This window comes from Hemiscyllium ocellatum, chromosome 6, assembly GCF_020745735.1.
Source record: "Hemiscyllium ocellatum isolate sHemOce1 chromosome 6, sHemOce1.pat.X.cur, whole genome shotgun sequence".
In the NCBI taxonomy this organism is placed as follows: domain Eukaryota; kingdom Metazoa; phylum Chordata; class Chondrichthyes; order Orectolobiformes; family Hemiscylliidae; genus Hemiscyllium; species Hemiscyllium ocellatum.
Window position 1 is genome coordinate 81,670,112 of NC_083406.1, and position 21,789 is coordinate 81,691,900.

The following is a 21,789-nucleotide window of genomic DNA, read 5'->3' on the forward strand; positions in this document are numbered from 1 at the left end:
ACCAGAACTCTCAGTAACCTAATATTTCTAACATCTGTAAAAGCTATCTTGAGTATTAATGTTTTTGCAAATCTAGAATCAGCCAAAATCCCCCAATAAGACAGAGAGAATCTTAAACAGGAGTGAAGGAATTCTGCACAAGTACATTTTCTACATGGATTATAGATCCATTTCTTACAAAAACATTCCCTTTTCTCCCACCCCCTGCCCACCCCACATACACATACACACACACACAAATGATGTTGAGAAATTTTCTCTCCTAAAATTAAGGTGATGACACCTTTTTAGTGAATCTAACTTAACCGCTCCGTCAAAATTGATCACTGTGAAACTCCATCCACTATTTGTCTGTCCATTTTACTGATCTGTGTACTGTTGTAGTCAGTTGACATCAGTCGGTTTGCCTTACTTCCAAGTTTGATGCCATTGGAAATCTTTGAAATTTCAGTTTGTATTTCAATGCCTAAGTCATTTACTACTAGCAGACCCACAGCAATGGAGTTGTATTCTGGGCAATTAAGGATGGACAATAAATGCTGGCCTGGCTATCAATATCCATGTCCAGTGAATGAATAAACACATCTTTAAAAAAGTGGTCTCAATTTCTGACCTTTCACATTCATTAATGCCATCCCTCACCCAGTAAACATCAGTACAAATAGTCATTATGTATTCTAGTGTTGCCCTGTGCCCTGAAACATACATCAGTCCCTTTGGTTTGAAAAGATTCCACCCCACCTCTTATCTCCCGCTTACCACATACATGTCAGCAAAAGATTTGAGTTTCTTTTTAAGTTAACTGCCATTCTATTCTCATTATTTCTTTGTCAGTCACATTTTCCACATTATTTATCCTATCAATTTACACATTTGGCCTGGCTGATGTTTGAAGAATTCACCTGACAGGTATGATACAGACCCTTCTTTTGATTTCATCATATGCTCTACCTCCCTCATCATCTAAGGATCTGTGTCAATCTTTGATTCTGTTTTACTCTGGCTGTATCCCACTCATCTCATCGAAGTTAACGTTCTTCCAATTTTGAAGTTCTACTTAGATTGCTCCTTTATTTTCTTCATTACTAGTTTAAACATTTTGATTAACAAACACTCTTGCCCAAATGTTCCTTCACAAGTAACTGGTCCAACATATTTCCCAACATCAGATTTGGAAAAACATGCCCCTTCTTGTCCTTGATTGTAGCATTATTCAAATCAATACTTGGGTGCCTGCCCAGAGTTTATGTGCAAGAAACACATCTCATTGAAAGAATTCAAACAGAGATCAGTGATGTGTGCATATCTGTGCAGTAATGCGTTAATCAATGTGCTGGTGCTTGGGTGGGGGTGGGGAGATGGTGCGGACACAGCAGAGATGTGTGGGCTGTGAGTGAGTGAGAACCTTGCCATTAAACCACTCACGTCCTTGAGTGTGTCACTGCTCTGTCAGATGTACATTTCCAAAATGTTGGAATATCAGTATTCTTGAATTGACAATATGTGTCAGGATTGCACAAAATTTAAACTCAGAGTCATACAGATATATAGTACGGAAACAGACCCTTCGGTACAATTCATCCATGCCAACCAGATATTCCAAGCTAATCTAGCCCTATTTGCCAGCACTTGGCCCATAACCCTCTAAACTCTTCCTATTTATGTACTCATCGAGGTACCTTTTAAATGTTGTAATTGTACCAGCCTCCACCACTTCGCCTGGCAGCTCATTCCATACACATACCATCCTTTGCATGAAAAAGTTGATCCCAGGTCCCTTTTAAATCTTTCCTCTCTCACCCTAAACTTATGTCCTCTAATTTTAGACTCTCCCAACCCAGGATATTTACCCTATCCACTTGATGGCAAAATTCAGAGTGGATGCCATTCCTAAAGTGTTGCAGGAGGGAGACCTTAGTAAGCAACCTAAGTAAATCTATTGCAATCCATCTTATAGACAATTCAGACAGCAACCCCGGTGACAGATGTGGTGAATATTAAGTCTATTGAGGACGTTGGATGTCCAGGAGCTAAACCAATATGGAGACAAGATGAACTGTTGACAATATCAGACAGAGGAGAGGCTGGGGTTAGAAAGATTACAAAATGGAAAATTATTAGTTCTCAATAAAAGGCTGATTATGATGATAGCTTTGTGGAGATGGGTGAAAAGTTAAATAGTTTCCATCTGGATACATTGGAATATTACTCGTATATTCATTTTTTGACAATTGAAAGCATTTTCGCACTAGGCTTTGCAGGGAAAAAGTAAAAGTTTAACCATCTGAGAGGTGACAAATATGCAAAGCAACAGTACAAGAAAAGGTAGCAGTATCAACAATATGAAAACCAAAGTGAGCATTGAGTACTTACCACTGCTGGGTTACCACTGCTTATTAAGTGGCTGACTTCATGGAAGATGCTGTTACAGACAATGGTTTTGTCCAATGAGCCTCGCTTTACAATTACTGCTACTGCTAATAATATCTGTTCTCGAACATATTTCTGAAGGCTGTTACAAAAGAAACATTAACTAATTTTAAGATATAATTTTCAACAACTTTGCTAGCTATAATCAATAATACATCAAATACAACGATAGTGTGTTAAAAGAAATTCACCTCAATTGCCTTTTAGCACATTTGCACTCAACCTCCCAGATTAACAACTATATCACAAGTTGAGGAAGTAATTTATGAGGAGGGTATAAACAGTCAGCAACAGAGTATAGATAGGTTAAGAGAGTGGGCAAAAAAATTGATAGAGCACAATGTATAAAAATTTGAATTTGTTGATATTGACAAGAGGAGGAGGAAAAACCGTATACTACTTAAATGGATTGCAGAACTTGAGACTGCGCAATGAGTGCCGTGGGAATCTCAAAATGTAGTATGCAGCTACAGAAAGTTAAATGAAATTTTAGTGATTAAGCAAACCTGAATAGAATATAAAAGTAAAGAAGTATTACTGCAACTGTACAAAGAATCAGAGAGTACCAGACGCAGTCTCACCAAGATTTTGGTTTCATTATTTGAAAATGGATAGAACTGCATCTGAAGCAATGCAGAGATTAACTCCACTCACTCTTGGGATGGGAGAGCTTTCGTAAGGGGAAAGCTTAGACAGGCAAGGCCTATATCCATTGATTGGATTTTTAGTGAAATGTGGTCTTATTGAAATGTACAAGATCCTGAGGGGATGTGACAGAGTGGAAGAATGCTTCATCTTCGTTGGAAGACTAGAATTAGGGGACAGAGTTTAAAAATAAGAGTTCTCCATTTTAAGATGGAGATGATGCAAAGTATTTTTTCTGTCATAGGTTTGTTACTCAAAATTTTCTTACATAAAGTAGTGGAGACAGGTCACTGCATTTATGTATGGCAGACGTAAATCAACTTTTAATAGTTAAAAGAGTCAAGGGCTACTGATATGTTTATTTAATAATAAATGATTAAGTGACCGTCTAATGTGTGTACTGATACTACAGTATTACTGATACTAATATGGTATTTTTACACTGGAACTATTTTTCTCAGGTGGACTTTCAATTGGCTTTGTAATCTCAGTTATGTAGTGGTAAATTCTGGTCTAGGTGCGAGCTGAACGAGTACACTGCCCCATTGCAAGATCTCGGGTATATCTGAGGCAGGAGCCAAAAAGAAAATTCCCTTTGATTTCCTTTACAACGACATCCAAATCAGTTACGTTACTGACGAAAAGCAGTGGACCCAGCACCAATCCTTGTGGCATACCATTGATCGCAGGTCTCCAGTCTGAAAACCAACTCCTCATCACCATCTAGTCTTCTGTCTTGGAGCCAGTTCTGTATCCAAATGGCTGGTTCTCCCTGTATTCCACAGGATCTAACCTTGCTAACCAGTCTACAATGAGGAACCTCGTTGAACATCTTACAGAAGTCCATATAGATCACACCCACTGCTCTGCCCTAATCAATTCTCTTTGTTACTTCAAAAAATGCAATCAAGTTTGAGGCATGATTTCCCCTGCACAAAGCCATGTTGACTATCCCTAATCAGTCCTTGCCTTTCCAAATACCTGTAAATCCTGTCCCTCAGGATTCCCTCTAACAACTTACTAATGTCAGGCTCACCAGTCTGTAGTGCCCTGGCTTTTCCTTACCACCTTTCTTAAATAGTGGATCATTAGCCAAACTCCACCCTTCCAACACTTTACCTATGGCTATCAATGACACAAACATATCAGCAAGAGGCCAAGCAATCATTTCCCTAGTTTCCCAGAGTTCTAGGATACACCTGATCAGACTCCTGGGCACTTACCTACTTTTATGCATTTTAAGACGTCCAGCACCACCTCCTTTGTAATACGGACATTTTTCAAGAAGTCACTATTTAGCTCTATATTTTCCAGATCCTTCTCCACAGTAAAACTGATGTAAAATACTCATTTAGTATCTTCCCCATCGCCTGCGGTTCCACACATAGGCTCCTTAAAGATCAGTAAGGCTAATTCTCTCCCCAGTTTTGTCCTTAATTTATGAAATCCCTTTGGATTCTTCTTAATTCTATATGCCCTCCTGATTTCATTCTAAAGATGCTCCTACTGTCTTTATACTCTAAGGACTCATCTGATCTCTGCTGCCTATACCTGACATATTCTTCCTCCTTTTTCTTGACCAAAGCCTCAATTTCTCTAGTCATCCAGCATTCCCTACACCTACCAGCCTTTCCTTTCACCCTAACAGGAACATACTGTCTCTGGACTCTTGTTATCTTATTTTCAAAGGATTCCCATTTTCCAGCCATCCCTTTACCTATGAACATTTGTCCCCTCAATCTTCTGAAAGTTCTTGCCTAATACTGTCAAAATTGGCCTTCCTCCAATTTAGAACTTCAACTTTTAGATCCAGTCTATTCTTTTCCATCACTATTTAAAAACAAATAGAATTATGGTTGTTTGCCCCAAAGTGCTCCCTGACACCTTAGTCACTTGCCCTGCCTTATTTTCTCAAGAGTAGGCCAAGCTGTGCACCTTCTCTCATCGGTACATCCACATGCGGAATCAGAAAATGTTCTTGTACACACTTAATTCCTTCCCACTCAAGCTCTTAACACTATGGCAGTCTCAGTCTATGCTTGACAAGTTAAAATCCCTTCCTTACAAATTTGTTTCTCAATTTCCCACTAACAATGGAGGGGTCTACAGTACAATCCTAAAAAGGTGATAATCACTTTCTTATTTATCAGTTCCACTCAAATAACTATTATGCCCAAGTAGAAATGTAGTGTTATCCCTGAACAAAAATGCCAGTCCTCCTCCTCTGTTGCCCCCTTTTGATCCTTCCTCTACCATCTATACCCTGGAACATCTCCCGAGTTACATTTCTGTAATTGCTATACTATCCTAGCCCCATTTTCCCAACCGTGCCCTGAGTTCAGATGTATTTGCCAGAGCGGTGAGGAGAGGAGGAGTGGTGACGCGAGGGCTACCGGGAAGGGTGAGTTTTCCTTAAAAAAGAACTTACTTGGGAGTTTGGCCTTCATTTGCTGAGAATTGCGAGGGAAGTCATATTTGTGTGGTTGTGTTACCTGAAACACTATTCAGGTAGTGTCTCCCACCCATCTTCCTTCTCTAACCAAAAAAAAGGATCTGTGCGCCAGCTTGGTAAGGCGACGAGTTTATTTTTTATTATTCCTTATTTTTTCAACAGTCTCTGTGAGAATTTCGAATAGTGGGAATGGAGGTTGGGGCAGTTGAATGTTCCTCCTGCAGAATGTAGGAAGTAAGGGTCACCACTAGTGTCCCTGCTGACTACATTTGCGAGAAGCACATCCAACTCCAGCTCCTCGAAAACTGCATTAGGGAACTGGAGTTGGATGAACTTCGGACCATTCAGGAGGCAGAGGGGGTTATTGAGAGGAGTTACAGGGAGTAGTCACTCCTAAGGTACAAGAAAAAGGCAGATGGATTAGAGTCAGGGGATGGTAAGGGAACGAGCAGGCAGTGCAGGGATCCCCTGTGGCCATTCCCCTCAACAATAAGTATACCATTTTGGATACTGTTGGGGGGGGGGGGGAGGAGGGGAAACGACTTACCGGGGGAAAGCAATGGCGTACAGGGCTCTGGCACAGAGACTGTCCCTGCTGCTCAGAAGGGAAAGGAGAAGAGGAGCAGAGCAATAGTCATTGGGGAATCCATAGTGAGGGGGTCAGATAGGAGGTTCCGTGGGGACGAGACAGACTCATGGTTGGTGTGTTGCTTCCCAGGTGCCAGGGTTCGTGATGTCTCTGGTTGTGTTTTTGGGATCCTTAAGGGGGAAGGGGAGCAGCCCCAAGTTGTGGTCCACATAGGCACCAACGACATAGGTAGGAAGAGAGATGGAGATTTAAGGCAGAAATTCAGGCAGTTAGGATGGAAGCTTAGAGCTAGGATGAACAGAGTTGTTGTCTCTGGTTTGTTGCCCATGCCACGTGCTAGTGAGGCAAGGAATAAGGTGAGAGAGGAGTTGAACACGTGGCTACAGGGATGGTGCAGGAGGGAGGGTTTTGGATTCTTGGATAATTGGGGCTCTTTCTGGGGTAGGTGGGACCTCTACAAGCAGGATGGTCTTCATCTGAATCAGAGGGGTACCAATATCCTGGGGGGAAATTCACTAAGGCTATTGCGTGGGTTTAAACTGATCCAGCAGGGGGATGGGAACCAAAATTGTAGTTTGAGTACAGAAAAGGTTGAGAGTAGGGAAGTCCAAAATCAGGTTTCAGGGATGCAAGATGGCACCGGCAAGCAAAACATTGGTTGGGGGGGGGGGGGGGGGGGGGGGGGAACTTCAACACCAGGAGCATCCGGAATAAGGTGGGTGAACTTGCAGCCTGAGTTGGTACCTGGGACTTCGATGTTGTGGCCATTTCAGGGACATGGTTAGAGCAGGGGCAGGAATGGTTGTTGCAGGCTCCAGGATTTAGATGTTTCAGTAAGAACAGAGAAGATGATAAAAGAGGTGGAGGTGTGGCATTGTTGGTCAATGTTACTGTTGCAGAAAGGATTTTTGGGGACTCGTCAACTGAGGTAGTACGGGCTGAAGTTAGAAACAGGAAAGGAAAGTTGGGAGTTTTCTTTAGGTCCCCGAATAGCTCCAGAGATGTAGAGAAAAGGAGAGCAAAGATGATTCTCGATAGGAATGAGAGAGAAGGTAGTTGTCATGGGGGACTTCAACTTTCCAAATATTGATTGGGAACACTATAGCACAAGTACTATAGATGGGCCAGTTTTTGTCCAGTGTGTGCAGGAGAGCTTCCTGACACAGTATGAAGACACGCCAACAAGGGGCGATGCCAAATTAGATGTGGAACTGGGTAATGAGCCCGGCCCGGTGTTAGACTTGGAAGTAGGTGAGCACTTTGGTGGTAGCGATCACAATTCTGTTATGTTTACTTTAGTGAAAGAAACGGATAAGAGTATACCACTGGGCAAGAGTTACAGCTGGGGGAAAGGCAATTACAATGCGATTAGGCAAGATTTAGGAAACATAGGATGGGGAAGGCAACTGCAGGGCATAGGCACATTAGACATGTGGAGCTTATTCAAGGAAAAGCTCCTATGTGTCCTAGATAAGAATGTACCTGTCAGGCAGGGAGGAAGCTGTAGTGCGCGGGAGCTGTGATTTACGAATAAAGTGGAATCTCTGGTCAAGAGGAAGAAGGCGGCTTATGTTAGGATGAGATGTGAAGGCTCAGTTAGGGCACTTGAGGGTTACAAGGTAGCCAGGAAAGACCTAAAGAGAGAGCTCAGAAGAGCCAGGAGGAGACATGAAAAGTTGTTGGCGGATTGGATCAGGGTAAACCCTAAGGCTTTCTATAGGTATTTAAGGAATAAAAGAATGACAAGAGTAAGATTAGGGCCAATCAAGGATAATAGTGGGAAGTTATGCGTGGAGTCAGAGGAGACAGGTGAAGAACTAAATGAATATTTTTCGACAGTATTCACTCTAGAAAATGACAATGTTGTCAAGGAGAACACAGATACAGGCTACTAGACTAGGTGTGATCAAGGTTCACAAGGAAGTATTAGAAACCCTGCAGAGTGTGAAAATAGATAAGTCCCCTGGGCTGGATGGGATTTATCCTAGGATCCTTTGGGAAGCCAGGGAGGAGATTGCGGAGCCTTTGGCATTGATCTTTAAATCTTCATTGTCTAGAGGAATAGTGCCAGAAGACTGGAGGATAGCAAATGTGGTTCCCCTGTTCAAGAAGGGGAGTAGAGCCAATCTTGGTAATTATAGATCAGTGAACCTTACTTCATTTGTTGGTAAAGTGTTGGAAAAGGTTATAAGAGATAGGATTTATAATCATTTAGAAAATAATAATTTGATTAGGGATAGTCAGCACGGTTTTGTGAAGAGGAGGTCGTGCCTCACAAACCTTATTGAGCTCTTTGAGAAGGTGACCAAACAGGTAGATGAGAGTAAGCTGGTTGATGTGGTGTATATGGATTTCAGCAAGGTGTTCGATAAGGTTCCCCATAGTAGGCTATTGTACAAAATGCGGAAGAATGGGATTGTGGTAGATATAGCAGTTTGGATCAGTAATTGGCTTGTTGAACGAAGACAGAAGGTGATGGTTGATGGGAAATGGTTATCCTGGAGTCCAGTTACTAGTGGTGTACTGCAAAGGCCGGTGTTGGGTCCACTGCTGTTTGTCATTTTTATAAATGACCTGGATGAGGGTGTAGAAGGGTGGGTTAGTACATTCGCAGACAACGCTAAGGTTGGAGGAGTTGTGGATAGTGACGAAGGATAATGTAGGTTATAGAGAGACATAGATAAGCTGCAGAGCTGGGCTGAGAGGTGGCAAATGGAGTTTAATGCGGACAATGTGAGGTGATTCACTTTGGTCGGAGTAACTGGAATGCAAAGTATTGGGCTAATGGTAAGATTCTTGGTAGTGTAGATGAGCAGAAAGATCTCGGTATCCAGGTACACAGATCCTTGAAAGTTGCCACCCAGGTTGACAGGGTTGTTAAGAAGGCATACAATGTTTTAGCTTTTATTAATAGAGGGATCGAGTTCTGGAACCATGAGGTTATGCTACAGCTGTACAAAACTCTGGTGGGGCCGCACTTGAGAGTATTGTGTACAGTTCTAGTCACCGCATTATAAGAAGGATGTGGAAGCTTTGGAAAGGGTGCAGAGGAGATTTACTAGGATGTTGCCTGGTATCAAGGGAAGGTCTTATGAGGAAAGGCTGAGGGTCTTGAGGCTGTTTCTGTTGGAGAGAAGAAGGTTGAGAGGTGACTTAATAGAGACATATAAGATAATCAGAGGGTTAGATAGGGTGGACAGGGAGAGCCTTTTTCCAAGAATGTTGACGGTGAACACGAGGGGGCACAGCTTTAAATTGAGGGGTGATAGATATAGGACAGATATCAGAGGTAGTTTCTTTACTCAGAGAGTAGTAAGGGTATGGAATGCTTTGCCTGCAACGGTAGTAGACTCGCCAATTTTAAGTACATTTAAATCATTATTGGACAAGCATATGGATGTACATGGAATAGTGTAGGTTAGATGGGCTTCAGATTGGTATGATAGATCTGCACAACATCGAGGGCCAAAGGGCCTGTACTGCCAGTAATGTTCTACGTATTTACCTGTTTGGCCTCTTACACTGAAATAAATGTAGTTTAATTTAATCAGTCTTCCCTCGTTCTCTGCTTTGTTCCTGTCTGCCCTGATTGTCTAATTTGCTCCTTTTCCCAACTGTACCAGTCTTAGACAGATCTCTTTCCTCAGTATCTCCCCGGGTCACTCCCTACACACCCCCAAAAAAAAAACCTTACGAGCTTAAATCCTCCCAAGCAATTTCAGTAAATCTCCCTGCCAGTATATTCATCCCCTTCCAATTCAGGTGCAATCCATCCTTCTTAAACAGGTGACTTCTACCCTAGGAGAGATTCCAATGATCCAAAAATGTGAACCCGTCTCCTCTGCACTAGCTCCTCAGCCATGCATTCATCTGCTCTTTCCTCCTATTTCTACCCTCACTAGCTCATGGCACCTGGAGCAATCCAGACATTACTACCCTTGATGACCTCTTTTTTAAAAATTCCTGCCTAACTTCCTGTATTCTCTTCTCTGAATCTAAACGTTTTCTCTTCCTATGTCATTAGTTCCAATATGTACAACAGCCTCCTGCTGGTCCCCCTCCCTTTTGAGAATATTCTGTACCCGGCTCTGGAGGCAACACCGCATTCTGATTTCTCACTGTCGGCCGCAGAAACGCCTGTCTGTGCCTCTGACTAGAGGGTTCCCTATCACAACCGATCGCTTGACGCATCCCTTGTTACATTAGAGCCAGCCTCGGTATCAGAAACCTCTCTGCCTGTGCTACATTCCTAAGAATCCATCACCCCCCTACATTTTCCAAAAACCACATACTTATTTGAGATGGGATAGCCACAGGATACTCCTGCATGACCTGTCTCCCCCTCTTATCTTTTCTGGAGGTAACCTATCTGCGGTTTTTCTCCCTTCCTTACCTGTCATCTAGCATATGCCCTAGCTTCTATAAATTCCTCATTGCATGTATCAGCAGACCTGCAGTTATAGGCAATCCAACAGGATGTTCAACCAAGCACACTTCCTGCAGGCATAATCATCAATAACATGGAAACTCTCCCTAATCTCCCATATCCAACAGGAAGAGCACATCACTCTACTGAAGGCCATCTTTGCACCATAAAAATCCATAGACTCAAAACTGCATAATCTTACTGCTCTAACAAACACAGCTCCAGGCTAACTTAATACCTATGTTTTATGTTTTTTAAAAATTTAATCAAGAGACAGACCTCAATAAAGTATATACAGAGGGACCTCGATTACCTGAATACCAATTATCTGAAAATCAGGTTATCCGAAGGAGATCTTGAGGTCCCAATAAAAACATTACATCAAAGACATGTTTCCAACAATGATCGCATCTTTTGCTTAGTGATTGAACAGGCACAGTCTCCAAATGACTGACCTCCTGCCCTCTCTCCCCCCCCACACTTTCCCTGGAGTTCTACACAGAGGTGTACCCTAAACCCCCCCCTTCCCCAGATAATCTCTCTAACATTGTCCTGTACAGGGCAAACATGGAACCTGTCAAAAAGTTGCAGTAAAAAGTTGTGTGTGTGTCTGTGTGTGCATGCGTGCACTATTTGGAGACTTACCAGCAGCAGTCTTGTTGATGTACAGTCCGGCTGCCCTAGAGAGGGGGCAGGGGGTGGCGTTGGAAGGCAAGGGCAGGCAGGGGAGTGTGGTGTTGGACAGGGTTCTGGGGGAAGGGGCTCGCGTGCTTTGTGCTGCTGCTAGTCTTCTGAACGGGGAGCAGATGTTAAAAAATCCAAACCCCAGAATAAAGGCATTTAATTGATTAACCAAATAATCGATTATCTGAACGAAATAATGCCCGCCCATCTCATTTGGATAATCGAGGTTCCCCTATAATCAAAGAAGAAACCACTCCTGATTATGATAGATTTACAGAAAAAAGGAACTGTAAAATTACACCTTAAAAACTACCCACTTAGCTGCTCCCCTGCTGTGAGCTCACCCACACAGGTTTCTGATGGGTCATCTGTGAATTTCACCGTTTGTTAACTTTTCTTAAATGCGCTCTGATGTCTAGAAATACTTAAACTCAAACACCAAAGGCTGTCGCTGGTCAGATTCACTGCTGGGTCAGACAGCAGTGTAGGTTTCCTTCTTGTTTGAATCACTTCCCATGTGGAACCTATCTTCGTCTCTCTTCCACATTTCTAAAGTGCCATTGTTTTGATTTTCTGCCACGCCCCCCCCAAGTTCCAAAACGATGGAACAGCAATTACTGCTCCTGCAATTCAAGAAAATCAGCTCCAAGACTGAAAATAGCTCAAAAAAGGAAAACTGTTACAGTCACAACTTTTTCCTTCTTCAGTTACATAAATGATTTGGATGTGAACATAGGTGGCATAGTTTGCAAGTCTGCAGATGACACCAAAATTGGAGGTGTAGTGGATAGCAAAGGTTACTTGAGAGTACAACAGATTCTCGATCAGATGGGCCAATGGGTTGAGGAGTGGCAGATGGAGTTTAATTTAGATAAATGTGAGATGCTGCATTTTGGAAGGCAAATCAGGGCAGGACTTACACACCTGAAAATGTGTTGCTGGAAGAGTGCAGGTCAGGCAGCATCCAAGGAGCAGGAGAATCGACGTTTCGGGCATGAGCCCTTCTTCAGGAAGGGGAGGAAGAAAGCTTCTTCAAGGAAGGCATCCTTGCAAGAGGATTCGCAGTAGGTTAAAATCTTTGAGAAGAAAGTGAGGACTTATACACCTAATGGGAAGATCTTGGGGAGTGGTGCTGAACAAAGAGACCATGGAGTGCAGGTTCACAGTTTCTTGAAAGTGAAGTCGCAAATAGATAGGATAGTGAAGGAGATGTTTGGTATGGTTATCTCTGTTGGTCAGTGCATCGTGTATAAGAGTTGGGAGACCATGTTGTGTCTGAACAGGATATTGGATAAGCCACTTTTGGAATACTGCATGCAATTCTGGTTTCCCTGCTCTAGGAAGGATGTTATGAAACTTGAAAGGGTTCAAAAAATATTTACAAGGATGTTGCCCAGGGTTGGAGGATTTGAGCTATAGGGAGAGGCTGAACAGGCTGGGTTGCAAGCTGAAAACTTGGAGACATGAGCTCGACATTGAAGTAATGGCAACCACAATGTTCTGACTGGGTTCTAACAGCTGTGCTCCCAACTGAACTAGGCCATATACTCAGCTTCCAAAATCTGTTATACACAGAGGTCACAACAATTCCCAACTCTCAAAAATGGAGTCAAACTGAGAAGAAATTTGGGAAGCACTGTCTTAACTAATTCGAGCAGAATGTGTCATCATTAATGTAGAGAGTTACCAGAAAATGAATTTCAAGACAACTCAACACACATTTTACCTCATCTAAAGCAAAATACAGGGAATGCTGGAAATCTGAAATAAAAATGAAAGGTCACAAACCTGAAATGGTAATTCTGTTTCTCTTTCCCTAAATGCTGTCAGAACTGCTGAGCATTCCTCACATTTTCTACCTTTATTCCAAATCTTATCTCATTAGCAGACATTTCCATTGCTTGCAAGTGAACACCTAGGTTGCTACCTGCTGTTTGCTGAACATATTATTATGAAGTACTGAAGGAATATTCTCTTTCTACATATGAAAATTGGGCTAATTGGGATAACATTTTGGTTAAACATTAAATTATAGGCATTATGGATTTCAGGAATGCTGCAGCAACACAAACTTTCTTCCAAAAGTAGAATTTTTAATTCTATCAGATCACCACTTACTATATCCTCCAGTAACAAAATTTTAAAAAAAGATTTAATGACAACTGATTAGTAGCTTTTACTGCATGATTTTCTCTCATAAATTATTCAAATGGCAATTCTTGACCACATTCTTCCAAAGTCAGACTGGCATATTATCTGTGAACTATAACTTAATATTTAACTTCAATAGAATTTCTGAAGATAAACCACTTCCAACAATAAAAAAAATTTAACGGAAATCTGAGGAAAACTGCAAGAGTGCTTCATGACAATAACGAATTTCCAATATATCTTAGATTCAATATACATAATACGCACTTAGGCCTTTGTAAGACATAAGTTAATAGGAATGTCCGTAATGATTCAATGCTGCTTTTTTCCAAGAGTACCCATTCGCGTACAACCGCTTCCATTATGGTTGTCGCAGCTTGAAAAAGAACGTAGTCAACTTTACTTGTTTCTGCAAAACAGAAATCAAATATTTGAGACCTTGTTTCTTCCAATCAATGATATAAGAAAAGAATATTACACTGGCAAATTTCACTTAAATAACAGTGGGAAATGTTTTATTAACTATTATGCATCAATACCCATACCGAAACATGTTCTGCAAAGAGCATGAATTGGACAACATTAACAAGTTGTGTCCTGTGTACATAACCACACTTTCTCATATTGGAGGTGCCACTTTCACTAGGCAGTTGAGAAAGCCTTTCTTGAGTACAAAGGGAATCTGAAAACAGTTAAATTGAATATATTCACAACTTTTCTATCAGCTGTTTACAGAACTACACTATACTTGGTGTAAGGTCATTAATTAGTTCAGTCATCAAGTGATATGGCACATGACAAAAAGAACGGTGGAGAAATTATTTAGTTCATAAGTATAGCTTGTGTATAAAAGCTTCTTAATTTAAACTAATAAAAAAAACTTAAGATTGATGGCCCTTTGAACAGTTATTTGGATTTAGATTTACTAGTATTTGTGCTGCTGTGCCTTCAGGGCTATAGTCCAAAAGCTTGAAAATGCGATTAGTGTAGTCAGATCTTTGTTGACCAACACAGACACAATGAACCAAATGGCTGCCTTCTATGCAGTAAATGTTTGAGTATTTGGATATCAATGAGGTTTGTTTGATTTAAGAGTTCAATCACAGATCTACCAGTTGATCCAGTTAGTTAGTTCTTAATCATAATCAGTCAGCCAAGAATTTCCAACTTAGCTGGAAGTCCTAATTTGCTTCAATAATGCATTCTAATTGCAATATCAGATCAACAACTTCCTGGTGTACCAATTTTCTTTATTTTTCACATGGCTACAATCTTTGTGACCTCATTAATAATTTCTAAATCCATATGAATAGTGAAGAGTTCAAAAATACATTAATGTGCATTTCACAAATCTTACAGCCATTCAAATTCCTAGTTTAAATCATCTTTAATTGCGCCTGGGAACCTAGGCCACAACATCTGCCAGACAGAATAGTTAATGTTATTGACCACAGGTCATAAATGCATATTAATTCACTTGTGAGCTGCACACACAATTCAAAGACAAAGATACATGCATAGCAGTAATCTATGGCAGAGTAAAGAGCAAATTCAATTCTTGCCACATTCTAATTCCTAATGTAATGAAAGGTTTAAGATTATATAATATTTAACATCATTTACAAATAAATAGCAAATGGAAGTTGGTCACTTTTTTTGAAGGATTTTTTAAAAAAAGAAATGAGGTCAAACAACCCTTCTGGAACAGCAACCAATCCTGTTCATGTCAGAGGGCAGATGACTGCAAACCCTGGGAGTGTTAATGGAAAATTACATATATTATGGCAGTTTACAACAGGTTCAGCAAATACTGAAGGTCATTAATTTGCTTTCAGTTCGGAATAATCGAGGATTGAGTTTACCTTAGAAAACCCAGAGACAAAGATTTTATGGCAGTTCCAAAACTTGACTGGGGTCAGAAATAAATGTAACTTGCCTCCGAGATGGGAATTAAGCCAGTTCAGGGAAAGCAAAGTGACTTCAGCAGAAAAGTTTTGTCTGTGAAAACTCTGAGCCAAGAGCATTTCGTTAGAAATCTATAAGTTATTAAAAACTAGAAAAGCTTAAGCTCCCAGTTTTGTACTTATTCACATGAAAAGACTCCGCTGTTAATATGGCAGAAACTGGGGAGAATCAGTTAAGAAGTTAAAGATTTGATGAAGAGGAGTAATTTCACTGGATTCAAGACTTTGTAACAGATTTTGCCTTGGTGTGTGTTTTAACTGTTCTACATTTAGGTAACTTTTTAAAAGAAAATGTTTCCATCATTTGCATAATAAATTTCTATTCTGTTGTTAAAGAAAATTTACAGCCTCATATGACTATTTTAGTCAATAAACACATTAGCTACGATAAAGAAAAACATACGATCGACCAAGTGAGACTTCATTCTGGGAACTGACTTACCCAGTAGAACCATCAACTGGGATCATAACAGTTATCCAGATCAATCTAACTAGAGTTAAGTGAAAGACATGTAGCCATAGTAGTGAGACTAGGAAAACAAAATGGACAAATTATCACCAGGCTATTTGCTCCACCTGTAGTGACTATCTAATATGAACAACAGCAGAAAGCAGACAGTAGGTTGCATAGCTATACCCTCATACAGTACTGTAGCAAGTGTATGGTTTGGCTGGACACACGGGAAGAAACACAATTATCAAACATTACAATCCCTTGAAAAAAGCTGAAGCTTTTTTTTTTAAAAAGCACACATCAACATTTTTACGACTGATAGAATGATTTCCTTTGGGCTTTACATAGAGTTTCAAAGATATTTGGAAAGAAACAGAATTGAAAATGATCCAGCTTTTAGGTAATCTTGATTTTAAGCAGGTAGAAATAGGATAGATTTACCTAATGTGTGTTTACATACTGCAAACGGCGATTTTGATTTTCTAAATGACAGGAATATGTGTTCTGCATGTTGACGTTGTTCATGACTGACCATGGATGGGGGTGCCTGTGGAAAGAGGAAGCATAAAAAATTCAGTTGTCACTTTACATACAAACTGGCAGAAAACCAAATATAAATATTCTGTATTCCAACTGTTTATTTTATTTTACTTTGAATTGGTTCAACAGAAACGTGAAGTTGGTTTACTAGTCTCACACTAACTTTGCAGTGATTTGCATAAGCAAAAGTTATCAACATGGCGAGCCAGGATCATTGTTTTGGAATCTGCAATCAACAACTTATATTTATAGAAATCTTTAATGTAACAAAGTGTACCCTGGGCTCCACAGGAGAATTGTAAAACAAAAGATGACACCGATGATTCATAATAATTAATAATTAGAAACACACGTATTCAAGCAAATGATCAGCTGAATTATAGGGAAAATATGAGGTGTATTAGGGAAGGGACATAAAAAAAATACTACCTATGAAAAGTACAATCCTTTCAAGGAGATCCTACAATCATAAAACATTTTTATTTCACTGTTGTTGAGAATGCTATCTTTTCTGGATATCCCCCCCTTGTGCTGCGATCTTGGTGAAAAAGTCTCTAAGGGTAAATAGATTATTGAGCCAAGCAGGAAGACTGTTCTATATCCTAGTACTGCTGGACAGATTCAGAGAAAAGGCTACAATGCATCACAATGGGGAAAAAAAAAGTCTTTAAACCCATTTGCACCCCTCTGTGCAAGCACTCTTAAAAAAAGTTTGATTTGACTCATTTGGACTGATTGTTTCAGAGTACTGAAAAAGTTCCTTGAATTCCACATTTTAAGTTAAATTTTAATGCAAGTAAAATCTCAGTGATAAAGTTTTTTTCTTTTTATTATTCATTTGCAAGTTATTTCTTAAATGAATGATCAATGTACCCAAAATTAACTTCCTTACGGACAATAAAGTGAAATTTAATTAAATTAAGCAACACGAGGTTTTACCAGGTCAGATATCAAAGAATGCAGTCAAAGATGAAGGCTTAAAGAACAAGGTAAATAGGCAGAGATATATAAATGGGAAATTCCAGAGTTGAGCACCTAAGCAACTTTGCCCTGGTGGACCAATTAAAATTGGGGATTCTCAAGTATCTGGAATTGGATTAGCACAGATACCTTTTTATTCTTCTGACCAAAATGGTTAACCTCTCATTATTCACATTAAATTCCATTGGCATAATTCTGATTCATTCACTTAACCTAAGCATATCAGTTTGTAATTTTTTTAATTCTTCACTGCAACTTATTTTCCTACCTATTTTTGTGTCATCTGCAAATTCGGGGTGATTAGAGACATTACCAAGCGAGAGAAATTAAAGCATTTTGTGTGTCTTTCCATGGAATGCTATCCTTTCTGGATATCCCTCCTTGTGCTAAGAGAAGGTAGATTATTGAACCAAGCAGGAAGACTGTTGGATGAACAAATGTTTCTTCACAAAATCTGCTTTCAAAGAACATTGATCGAAGTAAAGAGCGTCTACAACAATGAGAACCATCCCATGTCTCACTATTACTATTTATAGATAGATTCAGAAATAAGGCTACAAGGCATCACACTGGAAAAAAAATACTCTTTAAATTCATTTGCGCCCTTCTGTACAAGCACTCTTAAAAGAATGAACATTTCCCTTCAAACCTCAAAAACAGAAATTAATTTGTGTTTGTAAAAACTTGCTGACTAAATTGGTGAGAACATTTACCCATCCAGGAGTAAATACACTTAAAAATATTCAATGATTTATCTGTTAATAAATTATGACATTTGGATGGACTCAAGTTGATTGTAACTGAATTGAAATACAGGTCAGTAACTTTAGTATCAAACTCACTTTGAAAATAGCTGCCTAAGCGAATAACTGGTCAGTAATGAGGACATAAAAAGAGATGCTTAGGTTAGGTGGATAAGCCACAGTAAATGTAAGAAATCACTGTGGAGGGGGCTGGGGCTGGATGGGATGCTCTGAGGGTTTGTGCAGACTAGATGGGTTGAATAGCCTTCTTCCGCACTGTAGGGATTCTATAAAATAATTTCTAGAATTTACACAAATGGGAATATTCAATTGTTCTGCACTATATAAAAATCTCACCAAAACAACTTCAATATTTTAGACCATAGCTCCCTCTCTAGTCCAGATTCAACACTGCGCCCACATACAGAATATATAGAGTTCTTAAGCAAAGTAAGGCAGCAAACCACAGATTCTCCTTGCAATGTGAATTACATTTTAGGACTCAATTCATCTGATAATCAATAACTGCTTTAGCTTTAAGTTTATTGCAAATCCACATTTTCTTCCCAAATGTGGCAAAAGTGAAAGGCCAAAGATTAATACAAAGAACTGACTGTGATTAAAGTCTTTGATTTGCAAATATTTTGAACGAAGCAAGTCACAATCTTGACTGGTAACATTTATGGAATAGATCGTTCCACGAGTTGCTGGATGACCAAAATCAATTCTGCCCAGCAATAAGAGTGGGGCGAATTGAAAGGTTTTCAATAGATCATTTAGGACAGTTTAGGAGTCACTGAAAGGAGCTCAAACATTAAAGGAAAGAAGTGAGGATGAGACAGACAGCGGAAGACAGTTAGGAGTGCTGCAATTAGCTGTGCTGCTGGGAAGGCAGCTGAACTACACATTCTCAGGTTACTCAGTGAAGAGTCAAGAGCTGTTAGATGTCTGTGGTGTTAGAAATCTTGGAAGGATGTTCCAGGAATTAGCAGCCAGTTAAGTGTTTGAGACAGGAGTCAGATGAAGTCATGTGGAATTGAGAAAGTGGGAAGGTTGTTGGCTCTGTGTTAGAGGAGCTGAAAATGTGTTGCTGGAAAGTGCCCGAAACGTCGATTCTCCTGCTCTTTGGATGCTGCCTGACCTGCTGCGCTCTTCTAGCAACACATTTTCAGCTCTGATCTCCAGCACCTGCAGTCCCACTTTCTCCTGTGTTAGAGGAAACCATCAGGGGCTCTGAAGAAACCTATGAGCACTGCTACTCATTTATGGCCTTTTGGGGAGCAGCAGGGTCCACAAGTAATATTTGCTTGGTTTTGAGCAAAACTGGAACTCGCAAAAAGGCCCAGGAGCAATTTTAGCTTAGTGAAGGTGGTTGCCAAATGAAGCCTGGAATTATGGCTGTAAACAAGCATTGGAGTGTACTTTTAGAGTCCAGAGAAGCTGTAGGATTGAATTAATTTTCAAAAATTAATAATTTTGACTTAATTAAGTGAGGGACTGAATTATATTTTGTTTAATTGCAGTAAGTTATTATCTTCTGTAGGAAGAAACCGTAGGGCAGGCCAAAGGTAGAGACCATAAAGGAGTAGTCATGCTCATAGGTTTCTTGAGAACCCCTGATGGTTTCCTCTGACACAGCAAACAACTTTCCCACTTTCTCAACTTCATTTGACACCTGGCTGCCTACCAATTCCAAGATTTTATTATTGTTTCATGACTCAAGTAATTCAGAAGTTAATGCAATTTAGGCTAACGCATGCTTTAAGATAAAATAATATTGCAATAATATTGCTCAAAGATACAGCTGTTCTAAAATCGTTTAGTTTTGTAACAAAGTAGGTATCAGGTATTTGGGCATATCTGGTATGAAAGTTTATGTGGATATAAAGTGTTATTTTGAAATTAGATTCTGTTGAATTATTGATACACTATTCCCAGTTAAGTCATGATAACATTTTTTAAAATCTTGTAGCCAAGACAGATATATCATATTTATGCAATGATGCACATCTTCCACATATGATTATTGGAAATTTCAATGCAGGAGTGAGTGAGAAGCTGATTTACATTCCAAGCATTCACCACTTGCCCCAGTGCTTTATTCATGGAATACAGAAGTGTGAAACAGGAAATCTCATTATGTTAGTCTAATTTTCCATTCAGTAAGTTACTAAGTCATCCTGTAACTGCTTGAATTTTCATCATGTTGAAATGATTTAACATGTACATTCATTACATGATGCAATAATACCACTTTTGGTATGCTGAGAGGAAGTCAAACAGTATATTACTATTATACATGTCCAGGTTATTACTCAGCTGATAGTATCTGAAGGAAACAGTGAAGTATTGTGCATCGCAGCATTAACATAATGAAAAATATAGTTTTGATTCTTTATAGCATTAAATACAATATTTGATGAAACTATCAAGAAAAGGTATATTATGGAAATCAGCTGTTTCCCCTTTGAGGCAGAGAGAGAAAAGTGACTCTTGAAAAGACATGAAAATCAAACAAGGGCTGAGTTTCAAAAATGAATTCATTAACAACACCTTCAACATATTATCTAGCTATCACCATTGTTAGCAGCTAACCCGAGAATGCAACTTTAAAAAAGGGTTTTGTGATTTACACATGAAAGAAGTGAAACTATCACTGTATTCTAACAGATGAAAGGCTTAACAATCAACTTTTCAATGTATAAGTTCAGTTACATCACACTGCAAATTTTTGCTATAAATTCTGTGTTACGATCGAGCCCTCCACAATCACCTGATGAAGGAGCGTCGCTCCGAAAGCTAGTGTGCTTCCAATTAAACCTGTTGGATTATAACCTGGTGTTGTGTGATTTTTAACAAGATATATCAAGGTTTCAATGTCTATACTTTAATATAATAGACTATATAACAGCATTACTAATCTTGAACATTTTGGACCAGCAACCCACTGGTCAGAAACAAACACAGAAAAATGTTGGTGAAAGTCAGCAGGTCTAGCAGCATCTGTGGAGAGAGAAACAGTGTTAATGTTTTGAGTCTGATATGACTCTTCCCTGGAACCAAAAATACTTGCTCAGTTTGATTTTCAGGAAAGGTGCACAATATAAAAAAATACACCATTTCAGCTTAAAATCACAACAACCAGAGGAAGTTAATTGTCACAATAGTATAGAAACCAAGCAGCATCAATAGCTGATAAATTCCACTCTCAGTGTCTCCACCGCTATATTCAAATATCAATTCTCCCTCCCGATTTTTGATTTTTAAGTGGCAAACTCTAAAAATGAAACTTTTCTCTGTTTCTCACTGAATCAGTTTCATTCCTTTGAAAGAAAAAGTAGCCATTCTGATATGTAACTCTTGCTTGCCATCCACTGACTTTCTCTGGAAGGTTCATGCCTTTGCATCAGTTGGTAATAACAATTTCCTCAAGTTTCACTGTGTGGCATTTCATTTGTTTGCTGATGCTCAAAGACTACTTAGGTAAGAGACATTGAAAGACACTCACCATCTGTAAATCCATGAATTAAAATCAATAATTTTGTGAATGAGGAATGGGAATACAGCAATACTATGGAGAATAAATGAAAGAAAGACAAAACTAAATATGTAGTATTCAGCATTTCAACTTTTAAAGGAGGATGACAGTCATTCTAGTTACCTTTAAACAACTGCAATTATTCATTCAATCTGTGAAGGGTTCAGATATTGGAAGTATGCCAAGTTGGGA

General features: G+C 39.6%; 1 protein-coding gene across 5 annotated transcripts in view; it reads right to left on the minus strand.

The window, feature by feature from the left end:
* xpo4 (exportin 4) overlaps window positions 1-21,789 on the minus strand; it is a 245,986-nt gene that overhangs the window by 79,077 nt on the left and 145,120 nt on the right. For all 5 annotated transcript variants that reach the window (XM_060826076.1, XM_060826077.1, XM_060826078.1 and 2 more), the window contains 3 exons: window positions 16,237-16,342; window positions 13,645-13,786; window positions 2,374-2,512 (listed from right to left, as the gene is read on the minus strand). In XM_060826076.1, coding sequence (XP_060682059.1) covers window positions 2,374-2,512; window positions 13,645-13,786; window positions 16,237-16,342 — 387 coding nt within the window. The remainder of the gene's footprint in view (window positions 1-2,373; window positions 2,513-13,644; window positions 13,787-16,236; window positions 16,343-21,789) is intronic.